This window comes from Vanellus vanellus (assembly GCF_965231255.1).
Source record: "Vanellus vanellus genome assembly, contig: HAP1_SCAFFOLD_2209, whole genome shotgun sequence".
Lineage (NCBI taxonomy): Eukaryota > Metazoa > Chordata > Aves > Charadriiformes > Charadriidae > Vanellus > Vanellus vanellus.
Genome location: NW_028128699.1, coordinates 1 through 15,510, shown reverse-complemented (window position 1 = coordinate 15,510; position 15,510 = coordinate 1). Strand labels below are relative to the sequence as shown.

General features: G+C 66.4%; 2 protein-coding genes and 1 long non-coding RNA gene across 3 annotated transcripts; 1 reads left to right on the top strand and 2 right to left on the bottom strand.

The window, feature by feature from the left end:
• Nucleotides 1-196: 196 nt before the first annotated feature.
• On the top strand, nucleotides 197-10,952 carry MMP14 (matrix metallopeptidase 14; the record flags this gene model as incomplete). The annotated part of the gene is given in 11 exon segments (XM_082500057.1): nucleotides 197-301; nucleotides 2,585-2,733; nucleotides 3,794-3,916; nucleotides 4,013-4,320; nucleotides 5,995-6,156; nucleotides 6,254-6,411; nucleotides 6,968-7,106; nucleotides 7,568-7,718; nucleotides 8,995-9,110; nucleotides 10,601-10,710; nucleotides 10,713-10,952. Coding segments are annotated over 11 exon segments (1,761 nt in total), but the record flags the coding sequence as incomplete, so codon positions are not given.
• A 1,443-nt stretch (nucleotides 10,953-12,395) lies between these two features.
• Nucleotides 12,396-14,677, bottom strand: MRPL52 (mitochondrial ribosomal protein L52; the record flags this gene model as incomplete). The annotated part of the gene is made up of 8 exons (XM_082500056.1): nucleotides 14,630-14,677; nucleotides 14,084-14,153; nucleotides 13,920-13,987; nucleotides 13,352-13,416; nucleotides 12,989-13,238; nucleotides 12,804-12,902; nucleotides 12,645-12,652; nucleotides 12,396-12,407 (listed from the first exon to the last, which is right to left on the bottom strand). Exons 1-8 carry the CDS (start codon nucleotides 14,655-14,657, stop codon nucleotides 12,396-12,398), a joined length of 600 nt encoding a protein of 199 aa, XP_082356182.1. The 5' UTR covers nucleotides 14,658-14,677.
• Nucleotides 14,678-14,938: 261 nt separating this feature from the next.
• Nucleotides 14,939-15,308, bottom strand: LOC309684103. The gene is made up of 2 exons (XR_014270266.1): nucleotides 15,180-15,308; nucleotides 14,939-15,077 (listed from the first exon to the last, which is right to left on the bottom strand). It is a non-coding gene; the product is annotated as an uncharacterized lncRNA (long non-coding RNA).
• Between the last annotated feature and the right edge of the window lie 202 nt (nucleotides 15,309-15,510).

Genomic DNA, 15,510 nt, shown 5'->3' with positions numbered 1-15,510 from the left:
CCCCCCCCCATCCTCGTGACCACCCCCCCCCCCCCCCCCAAATTTTTTGGGGCAGAACAGGCGCCCCCTGAGGGGCTCAGGGAGGGCACAACACCCCCCAAAAAAAAAAAAAAAAAAAAAAAAATTAAAAAAAAAAAATTGGTCCCACCCCCTCCTTGTCCTCCCCTCCCCCTCCTCTCCCCCCCCCCCCAAAAAGGTCCCGTCCCGGACGGAGCACCATGTCCCCGTCCCCGGCTGCTGCTCGGGGGTCCTCCTGGGAGCCCTCCCCCCCCGCCGCCCCCAGGCGCCCTTCAGCCCCGAGGTGAGACCCCCCCCCCATCCCCCCCCTCCCCCCCCCCCATCCCCCCCCCCCCCATCCTCCCACCCCCCTCTTTTTTGGGGTACTCGGGCATCCAGCGTGACCCCCCCCCCCCCATATGGGCATCACGACCCCTCCCCCCCCACTTTGGGGGGACACAGGACACCCACCCCCCCAAAAAAAAAAATAATTTAGGGGATTATCCCCCCCCCCGTTTCAGGGGGGCTGAGGGGGGGGCGGCTTTTTTTTTGGGGGGGAAGGGGGGGATTTGGGGACACACATCCTATGGGGGGGGGGGGGCACACCCCAATAATGGGGGGGGGTCTTCTTTTAGGGGTGGTCCGGGAGGGGGGGGGGGGGGGGTGTCCCCATCCATGGGGGGGTCCCAGAAGTCCTCCCCCCCTCCCCTCCCCCCCCCGAGGAATTTGGGAGGGGGGTTTGTCCCCCCCCCACATATGGGGACCCAAATATTTGGGGGGGGGGGGACACATCCCCCCAGAGTGTGGGGGGGACATTTATGGGGGGGATATAGGGGTGTGTCCCCCCCCTCCACAGGCATTGGGGGGGGGGGGTGGGGGGTCCCAAATATTTGGGGTCTCTCCATGGGGGATATCCCCCAAAAAGGGGGCGCGCCCCCGCGGGGGGGGGGTTGTTTCCCGCCCCCCCCCCCCCTCCGCTGCCATTTTCCCCCATTCCTTTGTTCCCGATCCCCCCCCGCCCCCCCCCCCCCCCTCCGGCCACGTTCCCCCTCTCTCCTTCCTCTTCCTCCCTTCTTTTTGCCGCTTTCGGCCGTTTTTTGGCCTTTTTTAACCGCTTTCGGCCTTTTTTTACATCTTTCGGCTTTGGGGTTTTTAACCTCTTTTGCTTTTGGGTTTTGCCTCTGTCGGGCCTTTTTTTTACCCCTTCTTCCCTTTTTTCCCTTTATTTCCCTTTATTTCCCTTTATTTCCCTTTATTTCCCTTTATTTCCCTCTTTCAGCCTTTCTTTTGCCGCTTTTGGTTTGTTTTTACCTCTTTCGGCTTTTTTTTTACCTCTTTGGGTCTCTTTTTACCCCTTTTGGCTTTTTTTCTTAACCTCTTTGGCTTTTTTTTATCCTCTTTTGCCCTTTTTTCTTTACCTCTTTCCGCCTTTTTTTACCTCTTTTGGCCTTTTTTTACCTCTTTCCGCCTCTTTTTACCTCTTTCGGCCCTTTTTCTGCCTCTTTCGGCCCTTTTTCCCCCCACCCCCCCCACCCCCCCCCAATCTCTTTCCCATTTTTTCCTCCTCCGCCACTTCCGCTTCTTCTGTGTGTTTTTCCCCCAAATCCCCCCACTCCGTCCCTCCGTCCCTCCGCCCGCGTGTCCGTCTGTCCCCCCACCCCCCATATCTGGCCACCGTCCGTCTGTCCACCCCCGCCGTCCTCCTGTCCGTCCCGCTCTCCGCACGGTCCTCCTCCTGCCACAGTGTCCCTCTGTCCGTCCCCGTGGCCATCCGTCCACCCCTACGTCCATCTGTCCCTCCCTGTGTCCATCTGTCCCTCCCTGCGGCCCTGTGCCCATCCAAGTGTCCGTCTGTCCATCCCCGTGTCCACCTCCCCACCTTTATGTCCATCTGTCCTCCCCCGTGTCCAACCAAGTGTCCGTCCCCACGTCCATCTGTCCACCCAAGTGTCCATCTGCCCGTCCCCACGTCCATCTGTCCATCCCTCCATCCCCATGTCCATCCCCACATCCGTCTGTCCATCCCCAAGTCCATCTGCCCATCCAAGTGTCCATCTGTCCATCCCCACGTCCATCCCCACGTCCATCTGTCCATCCCCATGTCCCTCTGTCCATCCCCACGTCCATCTGTCCATCCATCCCCACGTCCATCCCCATGTCCATCCCCACGTCCATCCGCCCCCCCCCCACCGTCCGTCCGTCCATCCGTCCCACCACCGTCCCTCCGTCCGTCCTTCCCCCTCCCTCCCCCCCCCCCCCCTCCTCCTCCTCCACCACCATCTCCCTCCGTCCAACTTTCCGTCCCTCCTCCTGCCAAACCACCGCCCTCCCCCCACACCGCCAAAAATCACGGGACGGGGAGGACAGACGGACGTCGGGGGTGGGGGGGGGGTGGGGGTGTGACCACAGGACAGACGGACGCCGGCCCAGAATAACCCCCGCGGGGGCCGTTAATTACCGGCTGCTAATTTGGGCGCGGGGGAGGGAGGAGGACGTTGCCGGTGGTGCCCCCACCACCACCACCACCACCACCACCACCACCATCTCCTCCCCCCCCCAAATCTGCCCCTCCCCCTCCCCCCCCCAGGCGTGGCTGCAGCAATATGGCTACCTCCCCCCCGGCGACCTGCGGACCCACACGCAACGCTCGCCCCAGTCCCTCTCGGCCGCCCTGGCCGCCATGCAGCGCTTCTACGGCCTCACCGTCACCGGCACCGCCGACGCCGAGACCCTCAGGTGGGGGCTCCTGGGGGGAGAACGTGGCCCTACCCCCATGGTGGTGGGGCTGGGGGTCCTCCAGGAGCCGTCGGTTGGTTGGAGGTGCTCCAGGAACCATCAGTGGTTGGGTTGGGGGTCCTCCAGGAGCCATCAGTTGGTTGGAGGTCCTCCAGGAGCCATCGATCGTTGGGTTGTGGGTCCTCCAGGAGCCATCAGTTGGTTGTGGGTCCTCCAGGAACCATCGATCATTGGGTTGTAGGTCCCACAGGAGCCATCAGTTGGTTGTAGGTCCTGCAGGAGCCATCAGTTGGTTGGAGGTCCCGCAGGAGCCATTGATCGTTGGGTTGTGGGTCCTCCAGGAGCCATCAGTTGGTTGTGGGTCCTCCAGGAGCCATCAGTTGGTTGTGGGTCCTGCAGGAGCCATCAGTTGGTTGGAGGTCCTGCAGGAGCCATCAGTTGGTTGGAGGTCCTCCGGGAGCCATCAGTTGGTTGGAGGTCCTCCGGGAGCCATCGATCGTTGGGTTGGAGGTCCTCCAGGAGCCATCAGTTGGTTGGAGGTCCTCCAGGAGCCATCGATCGTTGGGTTGGGGGTCCTCCAGGAGCCATCAGTTGGTTGGAGGTCCTCCAGGAGCCATTGATCGTTGGGTTGTGGGTCCCACAGGAGCCATCAGTTGGTTGGAGGTCCTCCAGGAACCATCGATCGTTGGGTTGTAGGTCCTCCAGGAGCCATCAGTTGGTTGGAGGTCCCGCAGGAGCCATCGATCGTTGGGTTGTGGGTCCTCCAGGAGCCATCAGTTGGTTTTGGGGTTGTAGGTCCTCCAAGAACCGTTGGTGATTGTTGGGTTGTAGGTCCTGCAGGAGCCGTTGGTTGGTTGGCTGTAGGTCCTCCAGCCGTCATCAGCGGCGTTGGGTTGTGGCTCCTCCAGCCACCGTTAGCGACAGCTCCTGCCGGGTTGTGGGTCCAACCACCGCCTGCGGTTGGCTCGGAGGTGCTCCAAGGAGCACCAAAAGCCTTCGAGCTGCGAGGGGGGACCCTCGGAGGTCCTCCGACCGCCCTGACGCACTCCCCCCCCCCCAGGGCCATGCGTCGCCCCCGCTGCGGTGTCCCCGACAAGTTCGGGGCGGAGATCAAGGCCAACGTGCGGCGCCGGCGCTACGCCATCCAGGGCATGAAGTGGGAGCACCAGGAGATCACCTTCTGGTGAGGACAGGGCGGGGTCGGGCGGAGAACCGTGGCCGGGGGAAGCCGTGGCGGTGGCACCGGCGGCTTTTCGCTGTGTGTGGTCTTCTCCTCCAGCATCCAGAACTACACCCCCAAGGTGGGGGAGGCGGGGACCTTCGGGGCCATCCGTCGGGCTTTCGGGGTGTGGGCGGCCGCCACCCCGCTGCGCTTCCGGGAGGTGTCCTACGGGGAGGTGCGGCAGGGCCGGGCGCCCCAGGCGGACATCATGATCTTCTTCGCCGAGGGCTTCCACGGGGACAGCACCCCCTTCGACGGAGAAGGCGGCTTCCTGGCCCACGCCTACTTCCCGGGGCCCCACATCGGCGGAGACACCCACTTCGACGGCGCCGAGCCCTGGACCGCCCGCAACGACGACCTCAGCGGTGAGGGGGGACCTCCGCCCACGTTGGGGGCTTCCGCCACCACGGGGGAGGTGTCCTCCTCCCGGTTCGGGTTCCTTCGTGGCCCAGTGAGGTCCAAGGAGGCGTCCTCCACCCAATTTAGGCCCCCCCTTGACCCAATCATGGCTGTGGGGGTGTCCTCCACCCAATTAAGGCCCCCCCTTGACCCAATCATGGCCATGGAGATGTCCTCCACCCAATTAAGGCCCCCCCTTGACCCAATCATGGCCATGGAGATGTCCTCCACCCAATTTAGGCCCTCCTTGACCCAATCATGGCCATGGAGATGTCCTCCACCCAATTTAGGCCCCACCGTGATCCAATCATGGCTGTGGGGGTGTCCTCCACCCAATTAAGTGCCCTCCTTGACCCAATCATGGCTGTGGGGGTGTCCTCCACCCAATTAAGGGCCCTCCTTGACCCAATCATGGCCATGAAGATGTCCTCCACCCAATTAAGGGCCCTCCTTGACCCAATCATGGCCACGGAGATGTCCTCCACCCAATTTAGGCCTCTCCTTGACCCAGTCATGGCCATGAAGATGTCCTCCACCCAATTTAGGCCTCTCCTTGACCCAATCATGGCCGTGGGTGTGTCCTCCACCCAATTTAGGCCCCCCCTTGACCCAATCATGGCCGTGGAGATGTCTTCCACCCAATTTAGGCCTCTCCTTGACCCAATCATGGCTGTGGGGTTGTCCTCCACCCAATTTAGGCCCCCCCTTGATCCAATCATGGCTGTGGGGGTGTCCTCCACCCAATTAAGGGCCCTCCTTGACCCAATCATGGCCATGAAGATGTCCTCCACCCAATTTAGGCCTCTCCTTGACCCAGTCATGGCCATGAAGATGTCCTCCACCCAATTTAGGCCTCTCCTTGACCCAATCATGGCCGTGGGTGTGTCCTCCACCCAATTTAGGCCCCCCCTTGACCCAATCATGGCCGTGGAGATGTCTTCCACCCAATTTAGGCCTCTCCTTGACCCAATCATGGCTGTGGGGGTGTCCTCCACCCAATTTAGGCCCCCCCTTGATCCAATCATGGCTGTGGGGGTGTCCTCCACCCAATTAAGGGCCCTCCTTGACCCAATCATGGCCATGAAGATGTCCTCCACCCAATTTAGGCCTCTCCTTGACCCAGTCATGGCCATGAAGATGTCCTCCACCCAATTTAGGCCTCTCCTTGACCCAATCATGGCCGTGGGTGTGTCCTCCACCCAATTTAGGCCCCCCCTTGACCCAATCATGGCCGTGGAGATGTCTTCCACCCAATTTAGGCCTCTCCTTGACCCAATCATGGCTGTGGGGGTGTCCTCCACCCAATTTAGGCCCCCCCTTGATCCAATCATGGCTGTGGGGGTGTCCTCCACCCAATTAAGGGCCCTCCTTGACCCAATCATGGCCATGAAGATGTCCTCCACCCAATTTAGGCCCCACTGTGAGCCAATCGTGGCCGTGGGGGTGTCCTCCACCCAATTTAGGCCCTCCTTGACCCAATCATGGCCATGAAGGTGTCCTCCACCCAATTTAGGCCTCTCCTTGACCCAGTCGTGATCCTCTTGGGGACACCAGGTCCTCCTCCTCCCCGCCACCGCCCCCCTCACCCCCACCCCCTCCACCCCCTCCGCCGCTGACCTCCCCACCCCCCACCCCACCAGGGAACGACCTCTTCCTGGTGGCCGTGCACGAGCTGGGCCACGCGCTGGGGCTGGAGCACTCCAGCGACCCCTCGGCCATCATGGCCCCCTTCTACCAGTGGATGGACACCGAAGCCTTCGTCCTCCCCGATGACGACCGCCGCGGCATCCAGCAGCTCTACGGTTCGGCCAACCCCCCCCGCCCCCACCCCACCCCACCGCGTGACCCGGCCCCGTGCTGTGTCCCACCACCCTCCTGCTGCTGACGGTGTCCCCCCAGGGACGGGGACGGGTCCCAGCTGGCCACCCGCCGGCCCCCGCACCACCGCGCGGCCCCGGAGCCCCGACCGACCCCCCGGACCCCCCTATGGCCCCCGGATCTGCGACGGGAACTTTGACACCATCGCCATGCTCCGCGGGGAGATGTTCGTCTTCAAGGTGGGGGCGGGGGCACGGGGGCGGGGGGGTGGGGACGTGGGGATGGAGGTGGGGACGTGGGGATGGGGACAAGAACATGGAGGTGGGGATGTGGCGGTGGAGATGAGGACGTGGGGATGGAGGTGGGGACGTGGGGATGGAGGTGGGGACGTGGGGATGGAGGTGGAGACGTGGGGATGGGGACAAGAACATGGAGGTGGGGATGTGGTGGTGGAGGTGGGGACGTGGGGATGGAGGTGGAGACGTGGGGATGGGGACAAGAACATGGAGGTGGGGATGTGGTGGTGGAGGTGGGGACGTGGGGATGGAGGTGGGGACGTGGGGGTGGAGGTGGGGACGTGGGGGTGGAGGTGGGGACGTGGGGGTGGAGGTGGGGACGTGGGGATGGGGACAAGAACATGGAGGTGGGGATGTGGTGGTGGAGATGAGGACGTGGGGATGGAGGTGGGGACGTGGGGATGGGGACAAGGAGGTGGGGATGGGACCGGTGGTGGAGATGTCCCCCCCGAGGTTGGGGGAGCGGCCAGCAGGGTGACGGGGGGTGTCCCCGGGACAGGAGCGGTGGTTCTGGCGCGTGCGGGACCGGCGGGTGATGGACGGGTACCCGCTGCCCATCGGGCACTTCTGGGTGGGGCTGCCCCCCAACATCAACACCGCCTACGAGAGGAAGGACGGCAAGTTCGTCTTCTTCAAAGGTACGGGGTGGGGACAGCGGGGGTGGGGACGTGGGGCTGGAGATAAGGACAAGAGGATGGAGATAGAGAGGTGGGGATGGAGGTGGGGACATGGGATGGAGGTGGGGACATGGAGATGGTGACAGGGAGGTGGAGATGGGGACAGGGAGGTGGAGATGGGGACGTGGGGATGGAGGTGGGGACGTGGGGATGGAGGTGGAGATGTGGGGATGGAGATATGGAGGTGGAGATGAGGACATGGGGTGGGGACGTGGGGATGGAGGTGGTGACACGGAGGTGGGGACGTGGGGATGGGGACCCGGAGGTGGAGATGGTGACGTAGAGATGGAGATATGGACAAGAGGGTGGAGGTGGGGAGGTGGGATGGAGGTGGGAGGTGGGATGGAGGTGGGAGGTGGGATGGAGGTGGGAGGTGGGATGGAGGCGGGGCCGGGGGAGGTGACGGTGTCCCCCACGGCCAGGGGACAAGCACTGGGTGTTCGACGAGGCGGTGCTGGAGCCGGGCTACCCGCGGGCGCTGAGGGACCTGGGCCGGGGCGTCCCCACCGACCGCCTGGACGCCGCCCTGCTCTGGCTGCCCAGCGGCAAGACCTACTTCTTCCGGGGCAACAAGTGGGTGGCACCTCCTGGCACCCCCCAGGACCTTCTGGGCACCTCTTGGGACCTTCTGGGCACCTCTTGGGACCTTCTGGGACCTTTGGGGACCTTCTGGGACCTTCTGGGCACCTCTTGGGACCTTCGGGGACCTTTGGGGACCTTCGGGGACCTTCTGGGCACCTCTTGGGACCTTCGGGGACCTTCGGGTCGTTCTGGGGCCTTTGGGGACCTTCGGGGACCTTTTGGAGACCTCTTCTGGGATCTTCTGGGGCCTCTTGGCACCATCTGGAACGTTTGGGGACCTTCTGGGACCTTTGGGGACCCTCTGGGACCTCTTGGCACCTCCTGGGACCTCTTGGAACTTCCTCCTCACCTCTCTGTCACCTGCTGCCACCTCTTGGGACCTTCTGAGACCTTCTGAGACCTTCTGGCACCTTCTGGCACCTTTGGGGACCTCTTGGGACCTTCGGGGACCTTCTTGTCACCTCTCTCACCTCCTCTCCCCCCTCTGCCGCCTGCTGGTACCTCTGGGGACCCGCTGGCTCCCGCTTCTCACCTCCGGGTCACCTCTCTCACCTCCTGCCACGTCCTGGGACCTCCTTGTCCCCTCTGTCACCCTCGTGCCACCTCCCCGGGCCTTCTCCTTGTCCCCAGCCCCGTCCCCTCTCCCCCACGGTGGTGTCCTCATCCCCACGGCTGTGGTGATGTCCCCGTGCCCGTGGCAACGTCCCCATGGCCACGCTGGTGTCCCCATGGCCATTCCTATGGCCACCACGATGTCCCCATGGCCATGGTGGTGTCCCCACGCCCGTGGTGATGTCCTCCATGGCCATGGTGGTGTCCCCATGGCCATCCCCATGACCACCACGATGTCCCCACGCCCGGGGTGGTGTCCCCATGGCCATCCCTGTGCCCACCACAACGTCCCCATGGCCACGGTGGTGTCCCCACACCAGTGGTGGTGTCCCCATGGCCGTCCCCATGACCACCACGATGTCCCCACGCCCATGATGGTGTCCCCACACCCGTGGTGATGTCCCCATGGCCGTCCCCATGGCCACGGTGGTGTCCCCACACCCATGGTGATGTCCCCATGCCTGTGGTGATGTCCTCCATGGCCATGGTGGTGTCCCCACGCCCGTGGTGGTGTCCCCATGGCCATCCCTGTGCCCACCACAACGTCCCCATGCCCACGGTGGTGTCCCCATGGCCATTCCTATGGCCACCACGATGTCCCCACGCCCACGGTGGTGTCCCCACGCCCACGGTGACGTGTCCCCCCCTCCCCCAGGTACTACCGCTTCAACGAGGACAGCCGCTCGGTGGACCCCGACTACCCCAAAGGCATCGAGGTGTGGGGGGGGGTCCCCGAGTCCCCCCGCGGCGCCTTCATGGGCCCCGACGACGGTGAGGGACACGGGGGGACACGGGGGGTTGGGGACACGGGGGGACATGGGGGGACAGGGGGACGTGGGGACGTTGAGGGGAGGTGGGGGGTGGCGGCACATGGTCCTAATTGTCATCTCTTCTCTCCCCCCCTCCGTGTCCCCCCCGTCCCCCCCATGTCCCTTTGTCCCCATATCCCCTCTGATGTCCCCAATGTCCCCATATCCCCATCACCCCCATGTCCCCATGTCCCTGATGTCCCCAATGTCTGTCCGTCCCCATGTCCCCGTGTCCCCTCCAACATCCCCATGTCCCCATGTCCCTGATGTCCCCATGCCCCGATGTCCCCTCTGATGTCCCCAATGTCCCTGATGTCCCTCTAATCCCCATAACCCCCATCACCCCCATGTCCCCATGTCCCTGATGTCCCCAATGCCCCGATGTCCCCTCTGCCATCCCCAATGTCCGTCTGTCCCCATGTCCCCCATCACCCCGTGTCCCCTCCGCCATCCCCGTGTCCCCAATGTCCCCTCTGATGTCCCCAATGTCCCTCTAATCCCCATAACCCCCATCACCCCCATGTCCCCTCTGCTGTCCCCGATGTCCGTCCGTCCCCATGTCCCCCATCACCCCCATGTCCCCTCCGATGTCCCCGATATCCCCTCTGATGTCCCCAATGTCCCCTCTGATGTCCCAAATGTCCCCGATGTCCCCTCCGATGTCCCCGATATCCCCTCTGATGTCCCCAATATCCCCGATGTCCTCTCCGCCGTCCCCAATGTCCGTCTGTCCCCATGTCCCCCATCACCCCGTGTCCCCTCTGATGTCCCCAATGTCCCTCCTGATGTCCCCAATGTCCCCAATGTCCCCTCTGATGTCCCCAATGTCCCTCCTGATGTCCCCAATGTCCCCAATGTCCCCTCTGATGTCCCCAATGTCCCCTCTGATGTCCCCAATGTCCCTCTAATCCCCATAACCCCCATCACCCCCATGTCCCCTCTGATGTCCCTGATGTCCCCAATGTCCCCAATGTCCCCTCTGATGCCCCCGATGACCCCTCTGCCGTCCCTGATGTCCGTCTGTCCCCACATCCCCCATCACCCCGTGTCCCCTCTGATGTCCCCAATGTCCCCTCTGATGTCCCCAATGTCCCCTCTGATGTCCCCAATGTCCCCGATGTCCCCTCTGATGTCCCCAATGTCCCTCCTGATGTCCCCAATGTCCCTGATGTCCCCTCCGCCGTCCCCAATGTCCGTCTGTCCCCACGTCCCCCATCACCCCGTGTCCCCTCTGATGTCCCCAATGTCCCTCCTGATGTCCCCAATGTCCCCAATGTCCCCTCTGATGTCCCCAATGTCCCTCCTGATGTCCCCAATGCCCCCGATGTCCCCTCTGATGCCCCCGATGACCCCTCCGCCGTCCCCGATGTCCGTCCGTCCCCACGTCCCCCATCACCCCGTGTCCCCTCGGCCGCCCCCGTGTCCCCGTGTCCCCGTGGCCGCCCCCCGCAGCCTTCACCTACTTCTTCAAGGGGAACCGCTATTGGCAGTTCGACAACCAGCAGCTGCGGGTGGCCCCGGGCTACCCCAAGTCGGTGCTGCGGGACTGGCTGGGCTGCGGGGGAGGGGAGGCCGGCGGGGACCCCCCCCCGCCCCCCCGCCCCTCCTCCTCCCCGCCGCGGGGGGGGGGGGGGACACCGAGGTCATCGTCATCGAGGTGGGGGCGGGGGCGGGGGCGGTGGCCGCCCCGCTGGCCCTGCTGGGGGCCGCCGGGGGGGTGGCGGCAGTGGCCCTCCTCTGCCGCCGCCGCGGGGCCCCCAAGAGCCTCCTGCGCTGCCAGCGCTCCCTCCTGCCCCGCGTCTAGCCCCGCCCCGCGGGGACACGCCCCCGGACACGCCCTCCCGGACACGCCCGCCGAGACACACACACCCCCCCCCCCCACTCCTGCCCTCTATGGGGGAGGGAGGGGAGAGGGAAGGCCACGCCCCCTCCTGGACACGCCCCCATGAGGGCCACGCCCACCGGGCCACGCCCTGGGAGGCTCCTCCCACTGGGGGCACACCCTCCCCCTTGGAGACACCCCCCCTCCCCCCTCCTGCCCTCGATGGGGGAGGGAGGGGAGAGGGAAGGCCACGCCCCCCTCCTGGACACGCCCCCATGTGGGCCACGCCCATCGGACCACGCCCTAGGAGGCTCCTCCCACCGGGGACACACCCCCTTTGGAGGATTCCCCCCCCCCCCAATCCCCTATTGGGGCTGCTGGGGAGATGGGAGGCCACGCCCCTCCCCAAGGCCACGCCCCCCACCAGGCCGCGCCCACACCCCAGGAGGCCCCTCCCCCGCGTGGCCCCGCCCCCTTCTTCCCTCTTCACCCCCCCTTCCCCGGCTCGGCGTGGGCGGGGCTTGGCGTGGCCCCGCCCCCTCCCTCCTCCTCATGGTGCTCTGGGCGGGGCCGCGCCTGAGCCCCGCCCCCTCCCGAGGCGGGGGGAGGGGTCACGACCTTTGACCTGGCCGGGAAAGGTCAGCGGTCGGCCCCGCCCCCTCCCCCTCCGGAAGGTGGGCGGGGCCTCGAGCCAGCCAATCCCCGCCAAGGGGGGGGGGCGGGGCCCATCCGCGGAGCGGAGGCCTCTGATTGGCCGGGGCGGGGGGTTGGGGGCGGGGCCGCTTGACGCCTATGCATGAGGGGCGGGGCCAGCGCGCATGTGAGGCGGGGCTACGCGGGGAGGGCGGGGCTATGCAAATGAGGGGGCGGGGCCCGGTGTACATAACGGGGGGGGGGGGGGGGAGGGGCGAAGCTCGTGGGGAGCGTTTTTTACCGTTTTGGGGTTTTTCGGGGGGGGGGGGGGGGAGGGGCAAAGGGGGGTCCGGGGGGGGTCCGACCCCCTCCTCCTGCGGGTCGGGAGGGGGGGAGGGGCGCCCGGAACGCCGGGGGGGCCCCCGGGGGGGGAGATAATAATTAATAATTAATTAATTAATAATTAATAAAGGATCGCCCGGAGGAGGGGGGGGGCGCAGGGCGCTGGTGAGTGCTGGTTTGTACTGGGAAGGGGGGGAGGGGCGGGGGGGGTGGGGGGTGGAGAGGACGACATACTGGGAGGGAGTGTGGGGGGTTACTGGGAGCACTGGGAGGGGGTTGAGGGGGTACTGGGAGGGGGTTGAGGTTTACTGGGAGCACTGGGAAGAGAAAAGAGGGTTACTGGGAGCACTGGGAGGGGATTAGGTCTTACTGGGAGCACTGAGAAGAGAGAAAGGGGTTACTGGGAGCACTGGGAGAGCATTAGGGGTTACTGGGAGGGGACTGAGGGGGTTACTGGGAGCACTGGGAAGAGAGAAGGGGGCTTACTGGGAGGGGGTTAGGGCTTACTGGGAGCACTGGGAGGGCATTAGGGATTACTGAGAGGGGATTGAGGGGTTACTGGGAGCACTGGGAGGGGGTTTGGGCTTACTGGGAGCACTGGGAGAGCATTAGGGGTTACTGGGAGGGGATTAGGGCTACTGGGAGTACTGGGAGGAGGTTAGGGCTTACTGGGAGCACCGGGAGGGGAGCGGGGGTTACTGGGAGCACTGGGAAGAGATAAAGGAGTTACTGGGAGTAGTGTAAAGAGAGAAGGGGTTTTTACCGGGAGCTACTGGGAGGGCACTGGGGCTTACTGGGAGCTACTGGGAAAAGAGAAGGGGGTTACTGGGAGCGCTGGGAAGGGAGCGGGGGGGTTACTGGGGGACAACTGGGAGCTGGCAGCGCCCCCCCAGTCCCGTGCTGGGCCCGCCGCCCGGGCGGTGATGTCATGGGCGGTGATGTCATCGGCCGCCACATCTGGAGCGGGGGAGGGGGGAGTGCGTGACGGGGGGGGGGGGGAGGGGAACACCGCGGTGGAGACAAACACATTTTTGGGGTTAAACCACTCCTTTTTTTATTAATGTGTTGGCAAAAGGGGGGGGGGGGAGGGGGGAATGCCGGGAGGGGCACAGGCGTCCCGGTGAGCGCTCCCCAGTTTGGGGGGGGGGGGGTGGGGCAGTCCTCACTGGTCCGTACTGGTTTGTACTGGTCGGCGCTGGGAGCCTTTGGGGCGCAGGAGGGGGGGAGGGGCCCCCCGGACCCCCCCCTTTCCGCGGCCGCATCCAGAACGCGGCTCAGCTTCACGGCGCGGCGCTGGGGGGGGGGGGGGAGGGGGGACACCCGGGGGGTCACCGCTGTGGGGACCCCCCCGAGAGTGTCACCTCTCCCCAAAATGTCCCCCCCCCGCCCCCCCCCCCCCCACTCACCGCCAACTCCTCGTTCTCCCGCAGCCGCCGCAGTTGTCCCTTCCACAGCGGCGCCGGGCGGCCGTCTGGGGGGGAGGGGCGGCTCAGGGACCCCCCCATAACCCCCCCACCCCCCCCGGGGCGCAGGAGCCCGCGGTATCCCCCCCCCCCCCCCCCCCCAAACCCGAGTGTTGGGGGCGTTCCCCCCCAAACAGGGGGTGTCCCCCCCAAAATGGAGTGTGTTCCCCCCAGTCTTAAGTGGTCCCCCCCAAAAGGGACTCCCCCCCCCCCCATCCCCCTGTGACCCCCCCCAGGGTAGCCCCCCCCCCAGATTTGGGGGTCCCCCCAAGAGTATCCCCCCCCCCATCCCCCCCATGACCCCCCCCCCGGGTATCCCCCCTCCCCCCAGATTTGGGGGTCACCCCCAAGAGTATCCCCCCCCCCCATCCCCCCATGACCCCCCCCCCCGGTATCCCCCCCCATCCCCCCATTATCCCCCCCCCCCGGGTATCCCCCCCAAAATTTGGGCCCCCCCCCCCCCCCAGGGTATATCCCCCCCCAGATTTGGGGACCCCCCGGGGGCTCTCACCGGCGAAGGCCCAGTCCGGGAGGTCGCGGAGGGGCCCGTACCCGGCGGCACTGGGGGCCAACCCCCGCCTGGGGGAGGGGGGACACACGCGGGGGGGGGGGAGGGGTGAGCGGGGACACCCCCGTGACACCCCCCCCTCCCCCCCCCCAACCCCCCAAACTTACGCCACTCGCCATTGGCCGATGCGGGGGGCGGGGCGGGGCGGGGCCCGCTGGGAGCGCGCCTGCAGCTCGGCTGGGGGGCGGGGTCAGACAGGCCACGCCCACCTCCCCTTAGCCCCTCCCCCAAGCTGGGGCTCCACCCACCGCCACCTCAAGGTGTTGTTCCCCCCCCCCCCCCCCTCCTTTGGGCTCTCCTCTACTGCCACCCAAACCCCGCCCACCCACAGGCCACGCCCACCCCGACCACAAACCACGCCCACAGCCATATTAGCCACGCCCACGGCGCGGCAGCCCCACCCCCTTCCCCCACCTGCCTGCCGCCGCGGGCCCCGCCCCTCCCCTTAGCCCCGCCCACCCCTTAGCCCCTCCCGCGCCGCTCGCTAACCACACCCCCGCCCCGGAGCCCCCCCCCCTCCCGCCTTTACCCCCCCCGTCTCGCGCCCTTTTGGCGCCCCCCCCCCCCCCCCCCAACCGGGCGGCCCCGTGACCCCGCCCCCACCGCCCCCGCCCCGCCCCCTCCCGGTTTAACCCCGCCCCCGCCGCCCGCACCGAGCCGCAGCACTCTGCGCGCCGCCATGGCCGAGCTCCGGAAGTGACGCGCTCCGGAAGTGACGCGTTACGCCCCACCGCCACGTGACGGCGCCGCTCCCGCCCCTCCCCTACAGCACCGCCCTCTTGCGCGGCGCCGCCATGTTGTACGGACTCTTCCCTAAGGGCGCCGCCATCTTGAGCGGTACGGCGGCCGCCGAGCGCCAAACCGGCTCAAAGGCGCTTTTAACACCCCCCCCCCCCCCCCCCTTAATTAACGCATTTTTCAACCAGTTCGAGCGCAATCACGGAGAGAGCTGAGGCGGTGGGGGAGGGGCGGGTTGTTTATTGCCCCCCACCCCCACCCCTCAGCCGAGGGTGTCCTTCCAGGGGCGCTTGGGGGGCGCGGGGGGGGCGGCCCCCCCCGGGGGGGAGAGGGGGTTGTGGGCGAAGGTCTGTCGGAGCGGCCCTGGAGGGGGGGGGGAGGAGGGAGGGGGGTCGGGGGGGGGTCTCGGGGCAGAGAGACCCCCCCGCCAACCCCCCGTGCGAGGGGGCGCCCCCCCCGGCTCACCCTTGGCCGCCAGGTCGAGGTGGTGCCGCAGCCGCCACCGCCGCTCCTCCCCGCGCTGCGCCGCCTGCGCCTCCCGCCACTCTGCGCCCCCACTGCCCCTCAGCCGCGGGGAGGGGGCGCGGACACCCCACCCCCCCCTACACCCCCCCCATAACCCCCTCACCCCCCCCATATCCCCTATAGCCCCCCCATAACCCCCCATAACCCCCCCGACCTCCTCCTATAGCCCCCCAAAATCCCACCCAAACCCCACCGTACCCCCCCAAAGCCCACGTAACCCCCCAAACCTCTCACAACCCCCCCCCAACCCCCTCAACACCCCCCCCATACC